Source organism: Colobus angolensis, unplaced genomic scaffold (genome assembly GCF_000951035.1).
Source record: "Colobus angolensis palliatus isolate OR3802 unplaced genomic scaffold, Cang.pa_1.0 Scaffold245, whole genome shotgun sequence".
NCBI lineage: Eukaryota > Metazoa > Chordata > Mammalia > Primates > Cercopithecidae > Colobus > Colobus angolensis.
The window spans coordinates 3284996-3303804 of NW_012115655.1; the positions used below are offsets into that span (position 1 = coordinate 3284996).

At 47.1% G+C, this 18809-nt stretch overlaps 1 protein-coding gene across 1 annotated transcript in view; it reads right to left on the reverse strand.

Moving 5' to 3' along the window:
• Window positions 1-13258: 13258 nt before the first annotated feature.
• LOC105514473 (chromosome unknown open reading frame, human C3orf70) overlaps window positions 13259-18809 on the reverse strand; it is a 93568-nt gene continuing 88017 nt past the window's right edge. Inside the window, exon 2 of the mRNA XM_011945855.1 lies at window positions 13259-14014. Within this exon, the coding sequence (XP_011801245.1) occupies window positions 13458-14014 (557 nt within the window). The 3' untranslated portion in view covers window positions 13259-13457. The remainder of the gene's footprint in view (window positions 14015-18809) is intronic.

An 18809-nucleotide genomic window follows, 5' to 3' on the forward strand; every position in this document is an offset into this window, starting at 1 on the left:
AGAGGGTGTCTGCACATGTCTCTCAAGTTTGGGGTTTATTGAAGGGCATGATGCGTGGTGTACATCCAAGTTCCTTTTCTCTGTGACGTGGACTGACTGTCTGACATTAATCAAGAACTGAGCCAGGGAGGGTGAGTGGAGGTGGGGAAAGGGCCTCAGAGAGCCTTCCTGGCAGGAGGGGTGCCAGGCTGTGTGGTTTCTTCAGGACCTGGGGCCACTGACAGAGCTTCCGGCTTATGTGGCTCTCGGTCCAGGGGCATATGGCAGGGATGGTGGGCAGGGTGGCATCTGGACAACATGGCTGGCCCAGGCTTCTGCCCCATCTGCGACCTGTGTGTGCCAGGTTCTGGGTGTGCGTCGAGGCTCTGTTCAACGTGATAGGTTTCTAGGCAGGGCCTGGGGCGAGGGTTCTGAACCACTAGGGTTGAGAATCACTGTGGTTATCAGTCCAGCTCGGTTACACACCCCACCTGGCCTGTGTGTAAATGGCCTGGACACCCCTTTTATCAGCTATAATGAAGGGCTATAATGAAGCTACCAGCTACAAACACTACTATGCGCAGCCACTTTATTCTCCCCCAGTCACCTGGGAGGGTAGCTGCTATTATCTCCATTTTTCTCAGAAGGAACTGGCTTCAGAGACCTGCCAGCTAATGAGTTGTATTTGGAGCTTGGGGTGTGCGACTTCCAATTTACCTGGAATGAACAGTAAAAGCCCTAACGGGGAAGCACGTATTCCCAGAGAATGGCTGCGTGTAAGGGTGTTTAAAAGCTCCTCCCTAGATTCCCAGGGAGCAGCTCCCCACGCTCGCTCAGTGCCCACTCAGAGGTGTGGCTGCGCAGGGGCCATCCAAGGGCAGCAGGAATCCACAATCCGCTTTCCCTGAAACGAGGCCCGCAGAACTTGTGAGAGAGGCCCGCTAGAGTGCACTGTCAGGGGCCAGTTTGTAATCTGTGCTATGTGTGGGGGCGTCAGAGGCGCTGAGAAGGGCCCGCAAATGGGAAGGGGCTGATTCTGCCAGATGAGGGTGCCCTGCAGGGGGTTCTGGTTGTCTGGGAGGACGCCCACCTTGGAGGGCTTCTCCCGGGCCGCATGTCTCGCGTGTCCTCTTGCAGCTGCTTTCCCAGTCTGTGTGTGACAGACTAAAAGAAGCTGACCCCTGGGGTTATGCAGGTGTGGCCACAGCCCCAGAGTGAGGACCGGGGAATCCTTGAGCAAATGACTGGCCTCTCCCTACTCTGTTTAAAAAAAAAAAATGTGTGTGTTGGGGAGGCCGGTGCTCCCCGCTGAGGCCGGTGCTCCTGGCTGCTCACTGCAGCATCCACAGCCACTCTGGTGAATTCAGGCCCACAGTCAGGGCCTATTAGTCAGTAATCTCCTGAGTGCCAAGTACATGCTGGACGCTGTCCTTTGCAATGGGGACAAGCAGGGAGTAGGTCGGACATGGTCTCCCCTCTGGAGGGGACAGAAGTGATACCCTGCACAGACAACACAGCGTGAGACATTGTGACGTGGAGGGTGTGCCTGCTGAGGGCACGGGAGGGACCTGAACCTGTGTAAAACTTTTCTATTTTTAAAATTTGGACTCCTCCATCTTGCTTCTGATCTAATCTTTCATTTCTTCATCCAGCAAAGGAATAGAAAGAAAAGTTCTTTGCAAGTCACCACTCCACAGAAATCAGAGCAGATCCCTGCAGAAATTGGGCAGCAGCTTAGAATGTTGGAGTCAGTGAATTCTAGCATCCAGGTGACCTCAAGAGTTCAGGGTGCCAGCTTCTCCCACCCAAACACAGACACCAGTCTTGGCCCCAGGGGCTGGGAAGGAGTGGGAGGGAGACTCTGCGGCGAGTGCTCCAGAAAGCAGAGGACAGGAAGCATTCTGTGTCCAGCAGGGAGCTCTGTAGCCACCAGGGACAGCCACATTCTCAAGTGCTGTGTGCTCAGGGAAGTCTGCCCAGAGTGGAGACAGGCCCTGCTCAGCAGCATCTGGCCGGGCATAAGGAAGGCGAGGCTGAATCGGCAGGGCTGACACGGTGGCTCAGGGCAGGGAGGACTCAATCAGCAGGGGAAGGGCTTCATGGAGTAGGTGTCACTGTCCTCTCCCCTGAGAAGGTAGACAGGGAAGGAGAGGCGACAGCCTGAGCTGAGCCCATCAGTGGGGAGTCACCCGCAGATGACAGGCCCATCCTGTACCCAGTCAGTTCTGACTTTATGGAACCCAGAAGTTACAGCGCTAATGTTGCTCCGATTCACGATTGTCCTGCTTTATTCTACGGAGCTCTGCGGGAGGCATGTTTGTGGGAGAGAGTGGGGCAACTTGGCCTTCACACCCTAGCCAGCGGCGTGCAGGAGGCGGTGCTTGGAAGGGCCCCTGGTGCCCTCCATCTACCCCTTCTTCCTGCCATCAGGGGGATGCAAACTCGCCCAGCTCTCCAGGAGGGGCAGTGTGGCCCGTTAGGAAGAGCGAGGCACAGCCCCATCATGGCCCCTGTGTGAGCCAAACAAGGCACTGGGCCTCTGAAAAATACAGACCATAAAAATGATGTTTCATCTGCAGCAAAGGTCCCAGCAACGTGTGGGAAAATGCTTTACAAAGGTCACATATTACTTGTGGAAAAAGAAAGCCCACAGGGGCCTCCATCAATGAACACTGCAGTGAATAAATCATTCAGAGCTTTGGGGATCCTTCTAGAAGCAGTGTATTTCCACTCAGCTCTGCTTGCTGAAAGTGTTTTTCCAAAGATGCAGCTCCAGAATCAGATGTCTGTGACTTGCCCAGAGCTGCAGGAAAGGCCTCCTGCGGGGCCATCTTCTGGAGCGGGGCAGACTCCAGGCCCCTGGTTGGGGGGTTGGGGAGGAGTCTGAGCTCCCAGTGGGTGGCCCCAGCTGATCAAAGGCCCCATCCCAGGGGCCTCCTCTCTCAGGGCAATCCATGGCCATCTTGCTGCCACCAATCTCCTCACACCACATCCTGGGTCCTCTCTAAAGCTTTCCCCAAGGAAAACTGCAGTTTGACACCTGTCCACCTGCTCCAGGGACACACCACACCCGTGCCACGGAAGCGAGTTTTCCCATCTCCACTCTTTCTGAGGGCAGGACTGTGTCTGGCTCACTCCTGTGTCTTCCCTGGCAGAGTCAATAGTTACTGAGTGTCGAGTATATGCCAGGCACTTGGTGAGACAGAGTCTGTGTTGCTGTCCTTTAAGTCACTATCTTTTTCGAGTAAACTTTTGATGAACAGAATGTTCACAAACCATATGTGTACCACTAGATTAACTCCCAGTGTGAACACACCGGAGTCACCAGCACCCAGAGGTCCCCTGGATTCCTCCGTCGCACCACACCCCCCAGGTGAACCACGACCCTGACTACCAGTATAGATGGTTGCGCCTGTTTGGAATTTGGTACCAATTGAGCGATACATCAAGCCCCGCTTGGGAAGTGGCTTCTTTCACTCAGTGGTATGTCTGTGTGACTCATCCATTCTGTTCATCCTCATTGCTGAAGAGCATCCCGCTGATTGGCTGCGCCATAGTTCATCTGTTCTGTTAGTGAGAATTCAGGTTGTTTCCAGTACTGGCCTGTTAGCATTTTTGCTTCTGTCTTTTGGTGGACGTAGGTGTCCATTTCTGTCAGGTATAAACTTAGGAATGATTTTGCAGGGTCAGGGGGTAGATGTCATTAGTACCTTGCTGAATGCATACATGCCTGATGAATGAACAAGCCTCTGGCTCTGGGGTCAACAGGATAGGCAAGATGGGACATGGTACACACGCACCCACACGCGCTCACACACTCAGTCTTTTCCTGAGCTTGACCCTAAGTGCAGAGCCTGTCATCTGCCTTCTGCCTCAGCCAGGGGGGTAGCTGGCTCCAGAGCCTGGCAGGATCTGTTGTTAAGCTGCTGGATGGGGCTGGGTTGGGTCCAGCCTAACAGGCCTGGGGCTCTGAGGGGACCTCAGCTTCACATTTGAGGTTTTGTTTTGATTTTTCTTTGAGACAAGGTCTCACTCTGTCACATACACTAGAGTGTAACAGCGCAATCATGGCTCACTGCAACCTCCACCTCCCAGGCTCAAGAGATCCTTCCACCTCGTCCTCCCAAGTAGCTGGGACTACAGGTGTGGGCGCTTAGCTAGTTTCTTTTTATTTTTGTAGGGAGCGGGTCTCACGTTGTTGTCCAGGCTTTGTCTCAAGCTCCCAGGCTCAAGTGATCCTCCTGCTTCAACCTCCCAAAGTTCTGAGATTATGGGGATGAGCCACCACGCTGGGCTCACCTTGAGGCACTTATGAGAGAAGCTGTAGTCCCCCATTCCTGACATCTGTTCCCTCAGATCCCTGTGCTGACCATCTAAAAGGTCAGCATTGGGTCCTAGTAGTCTTGGGGGCCACATCCAAGCCTCTAGCAAACTTGGGGCCTGATGGTTTGCCCAACCCAGCCTTTTTTTTTTCTTTCAAAGACAGAGTCTCACTCTGTCGCCCAGGCTGGAGTACAGTGGCATAATCTCGGCTCACTGCAACCTCCGCTTCCTGGGTTAAAGCAATTCTTCTGCCTCAGCCTCCTGAGTAGTTGGGACTACATGTGCATGCCACCATACCTGGCTAATTTTTGTGTTTTTAGTAGAGGTGGGGTTTCACCATGTTGGCCAGGATGGTCTTGATCTCCTGACCTCGTGATCCACCCACCTCAGCCTCCCAAAGTGCTGGGATTACAGGCATGAGCCACTGTGCCCGGCCCAGCCTCTTCTCTCTAGATGAGTCAGCCCATCCTCTTCCAGGATGCCCATAGCCCCCACCCCCATACCACCCCGCCTCATCTCCACCTGAGATGGGGTTTCCAGGTAACTGCCTCCCTTTATACTCACCACTGCTGGCCTCTCTGTGACCCCTCAGCCCCTCTCTAAGTGGCATAACGTGGGCCTAGGTGACTCCCTGATTGACTCAGAAGGCACTGGATAGCTCTAGGAATTCACTGCCTGTGACCCTTGGAAATGATGAAGGGGAGGCAGAAATCCTTTCAGGATAGGACTGACCTCTTTGGCCTCCCAGTGATGTGAAGAGACCTCAGTGACTTCTAGTTGGACGGGCTGATCTTCCACTGGCCTGCTGGTGACTCATCAGAGATCTCCACTGTGTGCCCCATGTTCATCCAGGTATCTGAGTTTCCCGAGGAACCCTCATTTGGTTTCCTCAGGAAGCCCAAATATCTGGTGTGCTCCCTACATCAGGGCAGCCTCTAAATCAGGCTAGAATCGCCTCATTCTAGATTCTTAGGGAAAACAGGCTCTGTGAATCCCCTGTGCAACTCACACCTGGGCCCCGGTGAACCTCCCCTCCTGGCACTGCGTGGCCTCCCGGCTTCCTAAGAGCTCCGGAGTCCTGTCTGACTGCTTAGCATGGTGACGCTCATAGACCAGGATGGCTTTTCCAGGTCCTTCTGCAGATAAACGGGTGTGCTTGTATTTGCTCTGTGAATTTTGGTATTGTAATTTGCACAGGCAGATTCTAAACATGAGGGCCGAAACGTACTCCTTTGTTTACTGCACAGAGCCCTGGTTGAGGCAGATATGAGAGGCTCATGGCTGGGTAATCAGTCAGGATCTACACAGTCACCTGAAGTAGACTGGCCTGGGAGGTGAGTCCAAAGCAGATGCTACTGAGGACATGCAATAGGTGAGGGAAGCAATCGGTATCGAAGGTCCCAATCACAACGGAGGTAGGAGGGAGGGGAACAGGAGAAGTGGCTTCTTAAAGAGCCGACCCGGCAGGCGTAGTGGCTCACGTCTGTAATCCCAGTACTTGAGGCAGGTGGATCGCAAGGTCAGGAGGTCGAGACCAGCCTGGCCAACATAATGAAACCTGTCTCTACTAAAAACACAAAAATTAACTGGGCGTGGTGGTGCACACCTGTAGTCCCAGCTACTTGGGAGGCTGAGGCAGGAGAATCGCTTGAACCCGAGAGTTGGAGGTTGTGGTGAGCTGAGATCGTGGCCACTGCACTGCAGCCTGGGCAACAGAGCAAGACTCTGTCTCAAAAAAACAAAACAAAAACAAAAAAAACCCAACCTGAGCTCAATTCCCAAGATGAGTTCTTAGGCCCAGCGGCCATGCTTGAGCACAAGCTAGTGCCTGTTCTCCGGATCAGACTCTGATCTAGGTCAAGCCAGGCTGGCGCACAGTGATGTGGCACTAAGGGCAACCTCAGGTGATACCCGAGGGCTGAGCTATAGTTCCCTCGATGCAAGGGATGCCCTCTCAGCCTCAGTTGTGGGGCGAAGAGAAAATGGTTTGCAAAACAGGGCAGGGTTTGACTGCAGGGGCTCGACAAGTGGCAGAGCAGCAAGGCTGGGTTTGCAATCAGAAGTCTGGGGCTCTGACCTTGCCACTTCCTGCTGTGTGACCTTTAGAGTTAACTGTTGGCTGCTTCGCAAGAAACTCGCCAATGTCCCTGCCCTGTCCACCACACAGAGTTGATGGGTCTAGCAGATAAGCTGCCATCTGGGAAAATACTTCGTAAACTGCAGGTCCCTGTTCACACATTGTGGTGTTCTGCTGATCCACAATGCTGTGTATTTTGTCATCATCTTTGTCCTGGGAGAAATCAACTGGGGTTTGACAATAGGTGACCAGCTAGGTGTCATACAGTGCCAGGATGGTCCCCCCGGATCCCAAGCTTTCTCATCTCCTATCTCCAGAGTCACACACAGCTTCAGGCTGGGGACTGAGGAAGACAGGAGGAGAAGCCTTACCCCTTTCTCCGACCCACCTGGCCCATGAACTCTCCAGCTGTGAAAGGGGTCACTCCTCCCTGGAGGCCCATTAGCTTCAGGACACACACTCCCAACCCAGCTGCTAGTCTCTTCCAGCAGGTGCATGAGCAGCTATGGCCACGGCCTCGACTCACTTCCATGCACGGATCCAGCAACATCGGGCTCCACAGGTACTCACTGTCCTAGGACTTGACATCTTCAAAAGAACTTACTGGGTTGTTTCTGATTGTAAAAATAATGTATCTTCATTTTCGAAAAGTAGAAAATTTAAAACAAAAACACTATTAATCTTGGCACATTTGCTTTTGCCTTGCTTTTTACTTTATTGCCATAAATTTCCCATATATCCGATTCATGAAGAATTCCATCTGACCTCTAACTGCCCCTCTCTAAACTCTACCACAGGGAGGCCGAGTCCCGAGATCCTTCTTACTCCCTTCCTTCAGCACAGAACTGGGGTGGGACAGTAAGGGTTAAGGGCTTTACCAATTCCCAGTGATTGAACTGTAATGAGGATGAGATGCTAAATGAAAGTTTATGGCAGAATAAAAGTGTGTGCGGTCAGCATTTGTAAGAGGCTACAATGAGATGCCTTCCAGGATGTGGCAATACAATTAGGTAGAGAGTGAAAACAGTAGAGTGCACACGCAGATGAGATGCGCCGTCTGCAGGAATCACTTGAAAAGATCAGTTAGCTTTAGGGAAGGCAGAACTAGTCTTGAATGCTAGTCAAGAGGTGATTAAACATGGAAGAAGCAATGGCCTCATCAGAGCGTAGAGATATTTGCAGAAACAAGGCATGGGGGGGCGGGTGGGGAGTACTGTATGGAGGACAAAAAGAGGACAAAGACTGAAGCCTGTCAGTGTTTCTCCTCCACTGTGTAGGGACCGTACACTGGGATAAATGAGGCACTAGTCTGTGGGAAGGTGTCTGCTGGGTTAGGGGGATGGAGCAAAGCAGACAGTGGCCAAGAGTGCGGGCTCTAGAGCCAAAGCGACCGAGCTCAGACCCTGGCTGCCATTCCTGTACAAGCTGTGCCATGCTGGGCAAAGATGTGGACTTCTTGAGCTCTTTTCCTGATCTGCGAAATGTGGCTGCTGTAATCTTCCTCACAGGGTTGCTGTGGAGATTATACATAGACAGCTTAAGGTAGCCATTGAGCTATAATCAGTATTAACAAGGATTTGATTACTGATAAATAATGACTTTATTTAGCAGTTCCTAGGAAGGTTGTTCAATAGAAGCCAACCCCTGAAGCTGTTCTTTTCTGAGTATGGACTTGCCGCACTGGGGCCTGGCTCCTGAGCGTTGGTGACCAGGTAACTCCAAGGCTCTGCAGGGCAGCAGCCTCCCTCGATGCCCGATCTTCAGTTAGAACTGCAGCCAACACTGCCTGACATGGCATGTGTAAGCCGAACGGAAAGGCTGTAACTGCGTGTGAAATAAATGCTATTTGGTGGGGGGATATCAAGTTTTATTTGCTATAAACCCAATGTAGCCAGAGTTCTGGGAGCTGTGAGTGGCGACTATGAGTAGATACTGTGGATGGTACAATTTATCTGCACCTCATGAGGTCTTGTAAAGGTTTAATGTGGTAATAGGCACACACTATTTCCTAGCACGTTGGAAAGAGCTGGTACATAAATGTTTCACACTTTGCAAACGTGAGTTTCTGTTTTGGGGTCGGGTGGGAGGCATTACCCTACACTCCAAAATAGCAGATTTGTTCTGGTATAAAAGAAAAAAAAGCACGTTTATTTTACAAGGCAGTGTTTTCCTAAAGTGTTACATATCAAGGAAAGTTGAGCTGTCTGTAGGAAAACAGTATAATTTTAGGAAATTACAGAAGAGTCAACATTGTGCTTAAAACTTTAAAACAGTTTTTAAAAATAGCACAGTAAGTGAATATTGCCAGGTATGAACAGCCTTAAAAAGTGAGGTGGACACGACGACATAGAAGCTCCGTGTTAAAGCCGCTAGTGACAGGTCGCTTTGAGAAGTGCTCAGGCTACGAAGAGAACACTGCTTCAACCTTAATCAACAAAAGAATTCATAGCACTAACTGAAACATGGCCTTTTCCTACAATAGCTGACTCTCAGTTATCTACAGTGATGAAGAGCAGTGACAATGTTTAAAGGGTGAATCATTCCAAAATGAATGTTGAGAAGTGCCCTGTTTATGTTTTGATGTGAGAGACACTGACATCCGGGAACTTACAGCACTGATCACGTGCATGGAACTCCCACTGGCTTCTCCCTTCTTCCCTCCTCCTCAATGGGAGAAGACAAAATTGTACTACTGAAAAGCCTAAAATACAACTGGCCCCCTCAGTTCTGGTTCACACCTCCTCTGGAGAAGGGGACAGAAGAGAAAACTGTTAAAACTTTGTTTTCCTCATGTAAAAAAGCCAGAGCGTGACAATAAAATTTTGCAAACAAGATGCAGGAATAATTAAGAGCTGACTGTATGAATATTTTAACTTGTGTCTTTTTTCCTGCCCAGTAGTACCCGTACCACTAAACTGAGCTGGATCTACAGACAGCTTTATAAATTATCCTTGTGTGCATCCTATTACCCAAGTCAAGAATTAGCATAAAGGGAGTTTGTTATTGGTCCCAAAACACTTGTGATGGTTCAAATAGACCAAGAAGTGGAGGTAAGAAGTAAAGCCACCACTTCCAAGATAGAATCAAATCCCAGGTCAAATCTAAAAAATATTTCAGGAAAACAACCACATCGTGTTGTTCTGCTCTTGGTGCTTTTGTTTTGGTTTTGTGCTGTATGCCCTTGAGCTACAAGTCTTCCCACCCAGGAAAGCAACTGTTCTTCAGGGCTGTCCTCAGATTCTTATTTCATATCTTAAAAATTGCTTCGGAAAAAAGACCTAGATGTGACAGTAAACCCTTATTTTTTAATATACCGAAGAGTTGTAACCACTAAAGCATTGTAATCGTCATTTCTTGGAAAAGTTATAAGCACATTTGAAACTTGAAACTTCTAAAATCTTGGTTACAGAACACAACTAAAGTCTACATTTAATGGAATTAAGCTTCTACCTAATAGCTTTTATACCAACTTTCCAAAAGTAGGAGTGGTACCGGGTTCCATGTAAACCCAAGAAAGCAGTTTATCCATCCACACAGCCCAACCCTTGCTCCAACGAGCATGTTACTGGGTCCAAATTATAAAGCTTTCACATCTGTCAGTGTGCAAGTGTTAACCACAGGCTACTTCATGCGACTGTGTTTAATGTTATAGTGCATGTTGCAGTCTAAACATTTTCTAAAGTGCCTATAAGTATACAAATTAGCAACATAATATCAGTGTTACAGAGAATTCCTTCATATAATATAGAATAGAATAGGCCTAGAATTTAAAGTAAAACTACACATTTTTATATCTGTTTCAGTTGGTTTTGGAATGCAAGCATAAACAATTCCAGTTCAACAATATATTTCAGAGTGTTATCAACAGTGCTAGGACAAAAATAAATCTTGTGCTTATTTAGAAAAGGTCATTTTGAGATCCAGGAGTATCTGATACTTAGAATTCAATGGAACATCTTTAATTCTATATAGTAGATAGTAGTAAGTGAAGCTTAGTGAGTTTTTAATTATAAAGAGGTTGTGCAAATAAGGTGATTATCAACTATTACATCCAAAAATTTCATTAAAATTGTGTCTAATCAGAATGGCAGTTCAGGAGTTTAAAAAAACAGGAACCTAGACAAAGTCCTAGATAGTACTGAGAGAGGGCCCAAGCCTGCCACTTAGCCAGCTGCAGAAATGTGGCCCCGTGACCACGTATATCCATGGCTTTAGACATCCGGTTGTTGACTCAATTGGTTTAGTGGGTGGGAATGTGGGCCTATAAAGAACATTGACGGGGCCGGGCTCACACCTATAATCCCAGCACTTTGGGAGGCTAAGGCGAGTGGATCACGAGGTCAGGAGATTGAGACCATCCTGGCTAACACGGTGAAACCCCGTCTCTACGAAAAATACAAAAAATTAGCCGGGCGTGGTGGTGGGCGCCTGTAGTCCCAGCTACTCGGGAGGCTGAAGCAGGAGAGTGGCGTGAACCCAGGAGGCAGAGCTTGCAGTGAGCCGAGATCGCGCCACTGCACTCCAGCCTGGGTGACATGAGCAAGACTCCGTCTCAAAAAAAAAAAAAAAAAAAAAAATTGATGGTAATGGTGTAGAGGAGAAACCCCTGTATACTCCCATACTCCCATCCGGAGAACGGGCTTGCCCACAGGGTAGATCTAGACAGGGCCCTGGTGTTGCTGTTACAAACCTGAGTGTGTGGCACGTGACTGCACTGCTGTGGCCTGACACACAGCTTGCAGGCATTTGGCTTCCACACCTGCCTTCAGTGGGCCACTCATGCAAGGGAGGCACCAAGAACCTCGGGCAGGGCTCATCAGATGTCCCTGTGCCACCTGGGCCACGCCCTGGACAGGGGGAAGCTCCTCATGCCCACATCTGCCTCCACCTGCCCTCTCTTGTGCCTGTTCCGAGAGCTCCTCTGACCCTCTTCTTGGTTTGTCTTGTTGAGTCTTCAAATTTCAGCAAGTGGAGACTTTATGCTGCATTCCCATTCAGCATAGAAAGTTTTGGCTCACACTGTTTGCAAAGGAAAATGCATACTGTGCCTTCTAAACCTATAGATGTCTTGGCCACCTAAACCTAAAAAAAAGTTCTATCTAGTAAACGACTTAAATTATACATACAACTGGGAAAGCAGATTCTTCCTCGAGTAGTTTGTGAATGATGCCAGAGGGAGACTTCAGGGAAGAACACAACTTTTTCTTACAAACCCGGCCAGGCGCGGTGGCTCACACCTATAATCCTAGCACCTGGGGAGGCCGAGGTGGGTGGATCACAAGGTCAGGAGATTGAGATCATCCTGGCTAACATGGTGAAAGCCAGTCTCTACTAAAAATACAATTAGCCAGGTGTGGTGGTGGGCGCCTGTAGTCCCAGTTACTCAGGAGGCTGAGGCAGGAGAATCGCTTGACCCCAGAAGGCAGAGGTTGTAGCGAGCCAAGATCACGCTACTGCACTCCAGCCTGGGCAACAAGAGGGAAACTCTGTCTCAAAATAAACAAACAAAAAAAACAAATTAATGTGACATACAGATGTACCATAATGGTGCCAGAGCACAAGGGAATCTCAGAGCACAATGGCCTGAGAGCACGCTTCTGGATAGTTAGGATGGAAGTATTGTTCTGTCTCCAACTCTGATGTTCTCATTAGGCCATACTGAAAATTTCCAGGATTTGTAACTATGCCTCATGGATAGAAGGTTTGGAGAAATGGCAGTTAACTGACTCACAAGAGTACCTGGTACAAATGGAGAGTAGAATTCTGGAGAGAGCTAAATGAGAAAGACTTCGTCACTATTTTGTGCGTGTGAGGGCAGAGAACACATATGGACAGTTAGTGTGAGAAAGTAAATGACTATTACACAGAATATTTTCTCCTGACTTAGCAGCGAACTATTTCAACTGCCTTTGCCGTTGCATAAAAATCCATGTATCATACTGAATTCTAATCCATTCCTCACTTAAGCCATACTAATGCTTCATACAACCAAATGAAGCAGAATTAATCAAACCTATTAGATTCAGTCCTAATCCCTAAAGGGCTTCTGTCTTTAGCATTTCCATGCTAACTAAAACTATTAGTTGGTTTTTCTTAAGATGTCAGATGTAGCTGCCTCCTAAATGTGATACCTATATAACTTCCTAAGAGATTTTCCCAGACTTGAACAATTAAAAGCAGAGAAACGTTGGGGAACCCACCCAAGAGGCCAGCTCAAATGCTGAAACACCTTCCCCAGCTGGCCCCAGCCAAGTAAATCTCATCCTTCCCCTGGGTTCCCAGAGCTTTCTGGGTGTCATGAGCTGAATGTGTCATATATAGGACTGGGCCCCTTCATGGTGGGAATCAGGTCTTATTCATGCTGTGTCCCCACAGCACCCTGTAGGGGACAGGTGCTCAGCTAAAGCTGGATTGAGCATGAGACGGATGAGGTCATCTCCTCATGTGAACGTCTAGCTCAGCCCCGGTCATGGAGCCTTGTACAGACATTGGCCACAAACCATGGGCTGAACTGGCCTCCAGTGACCTCCCGGAAGTAAGCCGAGGCAGCTCTGATCCAGACCCAGTGCAGGTGTGGGGAGAAGGGGAAGGGAAGAAACGGCATCTACTAGTGCACACTCAGTAGGGAGTGCTGCTTGCGTAGGACAAGCAGGACAGGACGGGAGTGCCTGTGAACATGCCAAAGGGAATGGCAAGAGTCTCTCTGTGAAGGACTGGCTACTGAGAAAACACTGGTTCCTTCCCTTTGGGTACCTCCTCAATCTGATCCAAGATACTCTGCGACCATCACTTCAGCGCCTTCAAATCTCCCAGTGAAATTAAGGCTGGGTCACGATTCATGACACCAGATGCTACATAGAAAGTAAGTCAAGATACAAAAGAAAACCGTTTATAATACAAAGAATGTCTTAGTTGTAAGACGGAGAGAAGCTAATCAGCATACCACTGAACTGCTACGGTTGTTGGTTGCGGGGGGTGGGTGGGTAAAAAATATCAACAGCATTGGAAAAAAGGATCCACCAGACAAAGGTACAAAAGCTCGGCGTGGGTCCGAGGCTGCGGCTTCCTGTCTGGACTCTTACACGGTCGTTTCTATTGTTTCAATCACTTCCAGGTCAGACTGTGAGGGGGAGAGAAGGGTGCACTCATCCGGTTCCCAGCTGCTCTCTGGACTGTAATCTTCCTCTGAACTCAGTTCTGCTCCTTCTTCTGTGTCCTCGTCACACGATTCCACATAGTGAGCCCCGATCGCATTGATCCCAGAGTCCTCAGAACTTGAGGGAGAAGAGCAGTGATCTATTTTTGGTGTATTGCTCTCTTTTGAAATTAAGGCATCGTGTGCAGAGACCTCCTCAGGGCTCATTTTGTGGGAATGCGGCGCCGGCTGCTTCTGCACATAACACATCTTCCCATTAATACATTTAACCTGATAGTTGTCAATAAAGAGGTCTGAAATCATACAGTACCTTGGTGAGTCAGGGGGAAGGGGAGGCTGGAAGACAGACGCAAATTTCAAAAAGTGTTCGGTGAGCGAGACTGAGATCTGAATGGTGTTTGTGGGTTCCCGAGGCCTGGCAGGAATCTCAGTGCTTGGAAGCTGTTCCACAGGGGTCATAGGCTGATACATGTATTTGCCTGTGGAGACACAAAAAGACACTTGAAATCTATGAGTATTACACAAACTATATTAATACGGCCATAATGGTTTCTGAGGACTCGATGTCTTTAAAAATATTTCAGTAACACCTCAAAAGAAACTAGTAATAAAATCATTCAACACTGGTATAGTCAATTAAAAAGTCAGCATGGTATATAATAATTTTCATCTAAAAGACTCGATCTACTTTCCAAATCTCAATTTATATTTGAGTCTTTCTGATATCTCTGAAGTAGGTGGATAGACATTATAATCCTTATTTTACAGACAACTTTATGTCTGTTCATCATACTAGAACAAAAAAGGTCCACAATATAGCATGGTAAAAAATACAACCTGTACAGCAGGGCGCAGTGGTTCACGCCTGTAATGGGCAAATCACTTTAGGTCAGGAGTTCCAGACCAGCCTGGCCAATGTGGCAAAACCCTGTATCTACTAAATCTAAAAAACTTAGCTGGGCATGGTGGCACATGCCTGTAATAGCAGTTACTCGGGAGGCTGAGGCACGAGAATCCCTTGACCCCAGGAAGCGGAGGTGGCAGTGAGCCGAGATTGTGCCACTGCACTCCAGCCTGGGTGACAGAGTGAGACCCTGTCTCAAAAAAAAAAGTTGTAAAACAGTATAACGTACTGTAAAATTATAATTCCCTGTTTATCTCCAATAATGTTTGTGTTAATGTATATATTCTTCCAGTTTTTAAATGTATGTAAGTTTATTATCAGAATTATGGGAAACTTTCACTTTCCAGGTGTCTATGTTCTAATTACAATATACACACACCTATATATTTACTGAATAGGTAGTGGCCCACTGAATTATCCTGGCCACCCTCAATGACTGGGGTAAGGTTTAGGGTGGGAAATGATTTCTCTCAGGACCAAAGCTCATCAGTGGCCTATTCAGGAGGTTCGCCCCCACCCTCCCACCCCAATTCCACTGGCACTAAGCAACTCAAGCCAAGCAGAAGCAAATGCACAGAGGGATGCAGAGGACACCCTGCTGGATGTTTCCAGGAGGCCACAAGCTTATCTCCGAGCCTTCCTCTCTGCTCTGAGACCGCAACTGTTTCCCACACAGTTGACATGGAAGTAAAACCTAAATGGATTTGGTCCTAATGTCTCTCTTTCCTTATCCCATTTTTTTTATTATTATACTTTTAAGTTCTAGGGTACATGTGCACAATGTGCAGGTTACATATACATTGCCATGTTGGTGTGATGTTCCCCACCGTGTGTCCAAGTGATCTCATTGTTCAATTCCCACCTATGAGTGAGAACATGCGGTGTTTGGTTTTCTGTCCTTGCGATAGTTTGCTGAGAATGATGGTTTCCAGCTTCATCCATGTCCCTACAAAGGACATAAACTTATCCTTTTTAATGGCTGCATAGTATTCCATGGTGTATATGTGCCACATTTTCTTAATCCAGTCTATCATCGATGGACATGTGGGTTGGTTCCAAGTCTTTGCTATTGTGAATGGTGCCACCATAAACATACGTATGCATGTGACTTTATAGCAGCATAATTTATAATCCTTTGGGTATATACCCAGTAATGGGCCTCATCCCATTTTTCATTCAACATCTAGCAAAGCCTCCCATGTGCTAAGGAAATAGGGTTGAAAATATCCAATCTGTAAGTCTAAAGTGATTTCAAAACAAAAAGCTAAAGCAGGGATGGGGGGCCTAAAAAATCCCAGAGACAAGTAGCCACAATTGTGGGCATCATTTTGGATTTTTCCTAATTCAGTCAATTTGTCGGTTCATGTTGTATCTTCTGCACACTGTTGACAGGGCTTTTAACCTTAGCACTACCTGCATTTTGGACCAGACAATTCTTTGTTGTGGTGCCGGTCGGCCGCGGGGGGGGGGGGGGGGGCGCTGTCCTAGGTGCTGTAGGGTGTTTAGCAGTATCCTCGGCCTCTCCCCACTAGATGCCAGTAGCAACTGCTTCCCAAATGAGACAAATTCCCCGAGGGGTGAAATCACCCTGGTTAAGAACCAGTGATTTATGGTATCTTCATGAGCATCTTTTTGCAGGCAAATCACTCATGTGCATGGCACTTGCTCCTGTTTCTTTCTTTATCAGACTGGAAATCCTTCTAGGACAGGAATCACATTTGTAAGGAAAACTAGCTTAGGTTTTATAATGTTAATGATGCCACAGGAGAGTAGCAATTTCAAATTAGAAATGTAAGTAGTAAAGAGGCCACAAATCATGAAACATCAGTAATCTATTAAGATCAATCAAGCCTGCTTATATTTTTTTGACTCCTGTACAAAAAAGTCACTCAGGTACCACAATTTCTTTATAACCTCTAAAAATACCTTCATTTTCATCCTGGGGTACTGTATGAAAAAAGTACATTTAAAGTCGTCAAGCCTCTGGGTTCCCAGGGTGCTTCCAAGCCTGGACATACCTCATGCAAACCCCACGGTCTGATAAAAATGCAGAGAAGAACCATCACACCTCCCTGGGGGAACTACGTTTAAAATATACCAGGCATCTTCATTTCTCCAGCTCTTTAAAAGGTAATTACTACTTGTCAGGCAGAGTTAAAATCAGGTCAGATCTAAGAGGTGGCATGCTAGGACCTCTGCCCCTATGCACTGTGGACACTTGGCTGAAGGGCTAAAGAAGGCTGACCTTTACGCCTCCCTCCAGATCCTCCAGCCCCAGGATTAGAGCAATGCATGTTTGGGCACGGGATAGACAACGGACGTAGAGAACCTGGGGAACTACTCTTCTGTCCACAGAGTGTTAAATAAAACGTGGAATGAAGGTTTTATCTTTTCCATTCTTGGCTGGTAGTTACTGAGCTCAGGAGGCTGTGGAAGGCGGGCAGTCAAGATGTGCTTGCTGTATACGCTGACTAGGTTCATCCTGCTCTAAGTAACCTGTGGTTTAGTTTTCCACTCGTCACAGCCATAGGATCCTCGTAGTTGATTCACGCCTTCCAGAACCATCCTCAGACCCAGAGGGAACAAGGCTTTATTTGTCCAAAGATAGAGGGAAATGGTGAAGTCCGGCTTTGGGACTTCCCTCACTCCATCTCTTTTTTTCCTTTCCCTCCTTCATGCTTCTTCGTAATTTCTTTGCTCTCTTTCCTCTTGGTTCTTCTCCTCTTTCTCTGGTCCCCTCTCATCCAAAGCTTAATTTTTCTTTCTTGAAGTGTAGTGCTGTGGACCAAATGTTTGCATCCCCACAAAATTCATGTTGAAACCCTAATCCCCAATGTGATGGTATTTGGAGGTGAGGCCTCTGAGGAGTACTTAGGTTTAGATGAGGCAATGAAGATGGAGCCTCTAATCATTGGTTTAGTGCCCCATGAGAAGAGGAAGAGACCAGATCCCTTTCTCTCTCCTCCATGTGAGGATACATCTCTCTCCTCCATGTGAGGATACAGCATCTGCAAACCAGGATGAGTGTCCTCATCAGACACTGACTCTGCCTCACTCTTGGAATTCTCAGCTTCTAGACTGTGAGAAACACACGTTTGTTGTTTAAGCCACCCAGTAAATGGTATTTTATTATAGCAGCCCAAACTGACCAGGACATGTAGTAAAAGAGAAATGCAGCTGGGTGAGGAAGATGTGAACCGGATTCCATTTCTTTCTATGTCTATTAAATGTGTTTACTCAGAGTGAGGTGGGAGCCCATTATCTGGTGATATGGGGATGCAAAGAAAGAGAGAAAGAAAATAGTAAAGACGGCCGCATAAAAAACCTTTAGTAACCACCTTTGAAATATCAATGATTATATCGTACTTACTATATTGTTTATAAACACAGAAATAATTAAGCTCAAAGATTTAGTTTTATAGGGTTGTGAAGGGTTAATGCTTTGCTCCAATCCCTGATAACTTACATCCCTGGGGTATCCTAGGCTGAGAATCCATGTTCACATAGCTCCGAGGCACTGCAAGATCCTGAATTATCAGAGAGATTCACTTATGTTTACTACGAGAATAAAATGAACACACTTCTTTAACAGCAAGGATTGAAACAGATTTCTGGCGATTTAGCCAAAAAATTCAATAACCACTATATTCTCTGAACAATCTTAATTAAGGGTTTGCTGTGTTACTTAAAGAATAAATGGATGAGAACTTTTAAAACCTAAAGCTCTAAAAGGAAAAGATACTCAGAGTGAGGGCTTAGAGAAAAAGAGCAAAAGGAGGATCCATTTGATCCAGCAATTCCACTTTTGGGTACATAGCCAAAAGAATGGAAAGCAGAGTCTCAGGAATATTTGAATATCCATGTTCATAGCAGCATCATTTGCAACATCCAAAAGGTGGAGCAACCCAAATGTCCACTGATGGATGAACAGATAAACAAGCGCTCATATATATGTAAAATATATTAAAAGGAAGGAAATCCTGACCCATGCTACAACTAGAAGAACCTTGAGAACACTATGCTAATAAGCCAGTCACAGTAAGACAAATACTCTTGATTCCACTTGTTTGATGTACCTGAAGTAGTCAATTCATGGAAACCGAAAGTAAAGTGGTGTTTGCCAGGGACTGGGCATACAGGGGGTGGGGGGATGGGGAGTTGTTGTTTAATGGGTAGAGTTTGAGTTTTACAAGATGAAAAGAGATGTGTAGATGGATGGTAGTGATGGTTGCACAATATAAACGGACTTAACACCACAGAACTGTACTCTTAAAAATGGTTAAGATGGTAATTACGTATATTTTACCAAAATTTACCAAGAAAATGAGTGACCTCAGGTAAACTCCATGCATAGTTCAGTTCTTTGACTT